The sequence below is a fragment of the Pundamilia nyererei genome, unplaced genomic scaffold, assembly GCF_000239375.1.
Source record: "Pundamilia nyererei isolate P.nyererei 1_Seehausen unplaced genomic scaffold, PunNye1.0 scaffold00088, whole genome shotgun sequence".
NCBI lineage: Eukaryota > Metazoa > Chordata > Actinopteri > Cichliformes > Cichlidae > Pundamilia > Pundamilia nyererei.
Genome location: NW_005187489.1, coordinates 2,550,016 through 2,556,555, shown reverse-complemented (window position 1 = coordinate 2,556,555; position 6,540 = coordinate 2,550,016). Strand labels below are relative to the sequence as shown.

At 44.2% G+C, this 6,540-nt stretch overlaps 1 protein-coding gene across 1 annotated transcript in view; it reads left to right on the top strand.

Moving 5' to 3' along the window:
• crybg1 (crystallin beta-gamma domain containing 1) overlaps positions 1-6,540 on the top strand; it is a 28,625-nt gene that overhangs the window by 17,497 nt on the left and 4,588 nt on the right. The window contains exons 6-15 of the mRNA XM_013912369.1: positions 20-89; positions 564-2,626; positions 3,650-3,688; positions 3,763-3,881; positions 4,098-4,275; positions 4,390-4,529; positions 4,939-5,065; positions 5,373-5,408; positions 6,006-6,160; positions 6,380-6,510. Coding sequence (XP_013767823.1) covers positions 20-89; positions 564-2,626; positions 3,650-3,688; positions 3,763-3,881; positions 4,098-4,275; positions 4,390-4,529; positions 4,939-5,065; positions 5,373-5,408; positions 6,006-6,160; positions 6,380-6,510 — 3,058 coding nt within the window. The remainder of the gene's footprint in view (positions 1-19; positions 90-563; positions 2,627-3,649; positions 3,689-3,762; positions 3,882-4,097; positions 4,276-4,389; positions 4,530-4,938; positions 5,066-5,372; positions 5,409-6,005; positions 6,161-6,379; positions 6,511-6,540) is intronic.

Sequence of the window (6,540 nt, the reverse complement as noted above, 5' to 3'; positions counted from 1 at the left end):
AAAAGCAGAATCTCTGCAGGAGGCAGCAGAAAGTCAAAATCAGGACCTAAAGGATGCTGATGAAGCTGAAGAGAAAGGTGACACCAAGGATTCATCAGCAGAGAGCCTCGTGAGTGAGAAAGAAACTTTGCAGACTCATAGTGATGCTGGAATCCAACAGGATTTGAAGCCTGTAGAGGAAACGAGCTCAACCACATCTGAAATTCAAGATCATAAAGTTAAACAAAAACCAGAGACAGTCAGAGCTGAAAGTCAGCAGAAGACAGAGATCCAAAATACAGATGCAACCCACGAACTGACCTCGGGTGGCTCTAGTGCTGAAGGTGCCAATGAAAAGACTGAAGTCAAAGTTGCATCAACTGCAAATGCTGATAATGATGTTAGCAACCAGCAGGTCCAGGCTCCTGTAACCGTTAACAACCAAGATGGGAGCATAACAAAACAAGAGGGTGACAAATCAGCAGAATCCACGAGTCAAGCATCTGTTCTAAAATCAGAATCTCCACAGGAAGCAACAGAAAGCCAAATTAGAGGCCTAAAGGATGCTGATGGAGCTAAAAAGAATTCATTTGCAGAAAGCTCAGTAAATAAGACGGCGGCTTTGCAGACTCATAGTGATGCTGGAATCCAACCTGTAAAGGCTGAAGTCCAAGACCAGAAAGAACTGACAGAATCTAAACTTCATGAATCTGAACAGAAACCAGAGACGGTCAGAGCACAAGTTCAGGTTAAGACAACAGAGATCCAAAATACAGACGCAACCCAAGAACTGACCTCAGGTGGCTCTAGTACTGAAGGTGCCAATGAAAAAACCGAAGTCAAAGTTGCGACAACTGCAAATGCTGATAATGATGTTAGCAAACAGCAGGTCCAGGCTCCTGAAACCAAGGATTCATTAGCAGAGAGCCTGGTGAGTGAGGTGGCAACTAAAGTTAGCGACAAGCAGAATGCAGACATGACAAAACCAGAACTGAATAATTCAACAGAATCCAAATGTCCACAACCTGGTCTACAACAGGGACCAGAGACTGCAAAGACAGAATCTACAGATGACATGGAAAGCAAAACTCAGGGTTCTGTGGAAAATAAAGGGAGTCCTGACTCCAAGATCTCATCAGCAGAGAGTTTGGAAAATGAAAAGGCTAACAATGAAATTAGCAGTCAAAAGGACCAGAAGAGCACACCTGTCAAAGTTGTGCAAATAAAGAAACCAGAGACAATTACTGAACCTCACACAGCTCCAGGTACTAACCAGGAACCGGAATCAAAGGCTGTAGCAACAAAGGATCTGAAGAAAACAACTAAAGATCCTGAATTAACTGTAACATCAAGTGTTTCCATGGCTGGAAAAGCAGCTGGCAAACAGGAACAGAAAAACCTCATTAAAGAGGTTGTTGGAGTGGATGAGAAACTAAAGGCTTCAAAGATGAATGCCAAGAAAGAATCACCCACGGTTGGTTCCAGCGAGGTGTTCCTGAAGGACAAAGACACAAAAGAAAAAAGAGAAACAGATGTTCTAGGTAGTGCTTTCAAAAAAGGACTACAGACTGCAGAGAAATCATCCACTTCATCCCCAAGTCTGCAATCAAATGCAGACTTTCCTTCCAGCTGGTTAGATGTGGAATCTCATCAGAAGAAGAGAAGGGTCCACAAAAGAAGATTTAACAAGTCCGCTAGTGTGGATGACCCTCTTGATGCCGATGATTTTATCAGGAACATTAAGGAAGGTGGGATGCCTTTCGCACTGCCTCCAAAGAAGCATGTTCATAAAAAGTCTCAACCTCCACATTTTGTCTTGCCGGCCATTAAGGAGGACCACTTCGAGAAAACGTTCGATCCTGAGGAATTCCAGTTTGGCTTAAGGAAAAATGGACGAACCTTTATTGACCTTTTACCTACGACAATTCTTAAACAAAAGGGAAATCAAAGGAATGGCCAAACTCTGGAAAAAAATGCCACACCCACTCTTGAACAGCAAGCAAAAACACTTGATGAGGTTGAAGGTAAATCTGCACTCCAGGAGGGGGCCAAAGCTGAAGCAGGAAAAGAGGGGCAAGACAATGGAGAAGAGCCTGTGAAGCTTACGTCAAGACTTAATAAGATTTCCATCCTCTCCAGCTTACTTACCACTCGTTCCACCAGGAAGAGTACAGAGGAAGTTTCCTCTGCCTCAAATAGCACACCTTCCTCTGACCAGCAGCAGGGCATGCCCTCACTCAGAAATGTGGAAGCTGCTGATTCATCAAAGCCTGAGGCCACACACATGGGTGGGACAGGCGTAGATCAAAGCCCGGTCACAGGAGGTGGTACAGGAAGAGTTAGTGAGTCAGTCGTTAGCTCCTCCTCTCCTCCTCCTCTTGTGCTGCCCTCGTTCTCTGACATAAAGCTGCCTGAACATTTAGAGAAATTACTGAAGAAGAACAAAAAAGAAACGGAGACCTCCACAGCGCAGACAATTCAAACTAACCAGAATACAAAGGAGAGCATCGCTATGGACCAGGACCTGATAGCAGGTCTATCTAAAGTGGATCTGAACCTGAAGAGCCCTGAAGAACTTCCTCCAATCACCAACTACATCCAGCAGCGCCCTCCAAATGGATTTCAAAAGACAACTTCAAAGCCAAAGGTAGGCACGAGACTTTAAATGATATCTTTGCCTGTTAGCAGGAAGGATTCTCAAAGCCTGAATGGGTTTTAATCAGCTAAGAAAATCTGCAAAGCATTCATAAGTTCCTAGTTTGTATCCATGGCCACACACGCCCCACCTTCACACTGTTATGTGATGCTTTTGCAACCAAACTGTGAATCATTTACAAGTAAGGACAGGAAAGATGAACGTGTCCTCAATGTGGAATTCTCACAGGAAGTTTCTTCCAAGATCGGCTCGTCTTCCAGGCTGAGATGAAGTATTTGCATCTACAGGCAAATAAAGCAGACCTATAAAAAGAAATGTGTCTTTAAATAATCACACTGTTTGTTTCTCTGCCGCGGGCATGAAAGGAAACAGGAGCACTGGAAACTGATCAAAACAAATTAATGTTTGCTGTTGACTTTAAGGTAGAACAAAATGAGGCAAAAACATTTACTGCACAGATGATTAAAATACCAAACTAACGGTAACTTTAACAGACTGCTAAGAGTACACTTTACACTAATCTTGCTAAAAATGTAGCACGTTTACATCTTTTATTTCTGTTGACATCTCTTAGCATGCACTGCTCCTGTTAGGAAATCTAAAATAAAACCTGAACTAGGGAAAGAAAGAAGCTCTTGGGTAAAAGTATTATTGTAACTGTAACTGTTAAATGAATAGGACTTCACTAAAAGTAATGAATGAATACTTAAAGTTGCTGTGTGAGCACTCAGGTAACTGACAGCAGGTTACTCCAGGGTAACCAGGGTTAAAATAAGGAGGACTACCATCCCAAACCTGACGTGGAAACCAACGACTGCCTTAAAACTAAAAACTAGACGTGTCAGCAACGTGTTTACTGAGGTCACGCAGACAAAACGGTTCTAGAATAAAAAAAGCATTCGACTCACATGGCCAGGGCCATCAGGACACACTCAGTTCAGATGACCACTCAAAGTAATATTTAAAATTCAGCTTTAAGTTTGTAACCTAAATCTTTTCTAACTCTTCTTGCAGATTCCTGCAGTAAGAGGGTTCCACAAAAGGCCTGGAAAGGTACTGCAGTGTATATCTAAACATAGATTGAATTTCTAATGATGGATCCCAGTGACATGTCTGTCTTGATCTAGATCATCATACATGAGCATGCTCAGTTTGGAGGAGAGGCCTTTGAGCTCTACTCTGATGTAGAAGATGCCACCACCATGAAGCTGTCCCCCATCATATCAGTCAGAGTCATCAGAGGATGGTACGCATTAGCATGCATCCACGCTTCAGTGTGATGATCACACGTGGACATAGTTAATGGAAAAACACTCCGTTTTGATTTAACCCCAAACAAACTTGACCATTGTAACGTAGCAGCACATTTTAACTTATCCAGGTGATGTAACTGAACTGTCCTCTGAAATCTTTGGTGCTTGTTCTGTGAAAAGTGTAGAATTACGTGATTGTGTCTCTTTAGCTGGGTCCTGTATGAGAAGCCTGGTTTCCAGGGCCGTATCATCGCTCTGGAAGAAGGTCCTACAGATGGCATCGTGAATGTCTGGGCAGAGGAGGAAAGTCCTGCAACGCTAGATGAGATAGGTGAAGCTATTCCCACAGCGCCTGTGGTCATCGGCTCCATTCGACTGGCAGTGAGGGTGAGTTGGGTTTCATTTAACCTGATTCAAAAAGCTCAGTTTTCCAGGCTTATTGTAAATAAAGAAATGAACTGTCAAAGCTCTCACACAGTGTTATTTTTGTGTGTTTCATAGGACTACAGCATGCCCCAGATTGACCTGTTCTCGGAGGTGAACGGCTTGGGCAGGATGGCGTCCTACTTTGACGACACCGTAGAGGTCAGCTCCTATGGCATCCCACAGACCACCGGCTCCATTAAGGTTCATTCTGGAGTGTAAGTGGAGACTTAAATGTCCCTAAATGGGAATTTGCTGTTGTTGGTGGTACGGGCTCATTACAAATCTGAGATTAAATGCCAGAAAAAGAATGTTTTAATTTGTTTACGTTATTAGTTATGATGTCTGAACTGGAGCAGGAACGCTGTGGAGGTTCAAGAGCACAGAAAGATAAAGTTTGATGGGAAATCATCCATCTGAGTTCTGTGTGTGAAGGAATGCAGGCGGCAGGCCGGAGCTTGTGGTTGTCCCAGTTAACTGCAGCAGATTCCTGATGGGTGGGGGGAGTAGTGAGAGTGCTCATTATTCCCTCCATTGTGTCAAAGATTAACGTTTTCTTTCAGGAAAGTAACCCTTAAATGTTGAAATCCTGCTCAGCTTTCCTCCCCATCTCGTGTCTGTCTGCAGCTGGCTGGTGTACACCGATCCAGGGTTTGGAGGGTTCGTGGGCGTGCTGGAGGTGGGAGAGTATCCCTGCCCGGAGGCCTGGGGCTTCCCTGAGCCCTTCGTAGGCTCGCTCCGACCCCTCCGAATGGTAAAGTACAGGGAATACACAATATGATGCTATGCAGTCTGATCAGCCACAACATTAAAACCGGTGAAGTTTATTACAGTGGAGTGTGTCAGGGTCGGATACATCAGGAAGCAAACTTGATTTCAAACATAAAAGGTCAGAAAATCATCTGTTAGCAGAAACATCGCTGTGTTTATTTTAGTCATAGAACAATGTTTAATCTCAGTTAGCACAGGTGGTTCTAATGTTGTGGCTGACTTGTGAACGTTTGCACTTTACTGTAATTCTTCGAGTTACCTGAGTCTGATAGAGTGCGTCTTTATTACAGGGGCCGATAAAAGTGGAGCGTCCCAATGAAGTCAAGGTTTGTTCTGTTCTACGTCACATCTGTAAATACCTGCTGCACACATCAGCTGTGTTTCCTGAGAATCTCAGTCGGACCTAAAGTGACGAGCTTAGTTCAGTCCAGACATGTTTGGCTGACACGATTCATTATGTTTGATGACTTGGCTCAGATTCTGTGGCCTGGGGAACAATTTAAAGGAAAAAGGATGAATTTCCTGTTACAGATCTCACTGTGGTTGAGATGAGGCCGAATTCCTGTGAAGCTGTTGGTTGAAGGAGAATGTGCTATGAAAAAACACCAAAAAATAGTCCAATGATGTCTTCACATCATGTTTCCCCAAAATGTATTTCTTTTCCTACGAGTTTAGTTGCGATACCTTTAGGAACAGGCCAAAGAAAGACCTCCTGTAACGAGCATGCTCAGGCATTTTCCCCCATCAGCTCCTTGTACGCTGACAGCTCCAAGCCTACAGCCTGAACTTTAGCCTGTTTCCACTGACGGATGTGAAATATGTTACACTACTAATCTGTGGAATGAATGGGATTGTACCTTTAGGCAGGAGTGGGCTAAAAACACACAGAGGTAAAAACTCCTGCTTGTGTGTCTGTCGTGCAGGCCTTACTGTACGAAAAGCCCAACTTTGACGGCGAGTGTTTAGAGATTCACAACGACATCTACAACGTACAAGAGCCGGACGAAGAATCCGACGAACCTGCTGTGAACAAGAAGACGCTGTGTGCAGTCGGGTCTCTGAAGGTCCTCGGAGGCCTGTGAGTATTTATCAGGGGCATCATCATCATTCCAAATCCTAAATGTCTCATTCTTAGAAGCTGGCTCACTTTGTCAGGTTACAGTTGTGTTGCACATCGAACGCATGGAAAAGCTGCACAGTGCACTTTAAACAGGGATCTTTAAAAGGCTTTACTGTTATACGTGCTACAAATATCAGTTGGAAAGGTCTTTAATGTGTCTTTGTATCAACGTTGAAGCTGGGTGGGCTACCAGGAGGCAGACTTTGAAGGCCAGCAGTACATCCTGGAGGAGGGGGAGTACCCTCACTGCAGCCACTGGGGGGGATCTGAGGACGGGCTGCAGTCACTTCGGCCTGTAATCGCAGTACGTATCACCTGAGACACTAACCCGCAGGCTC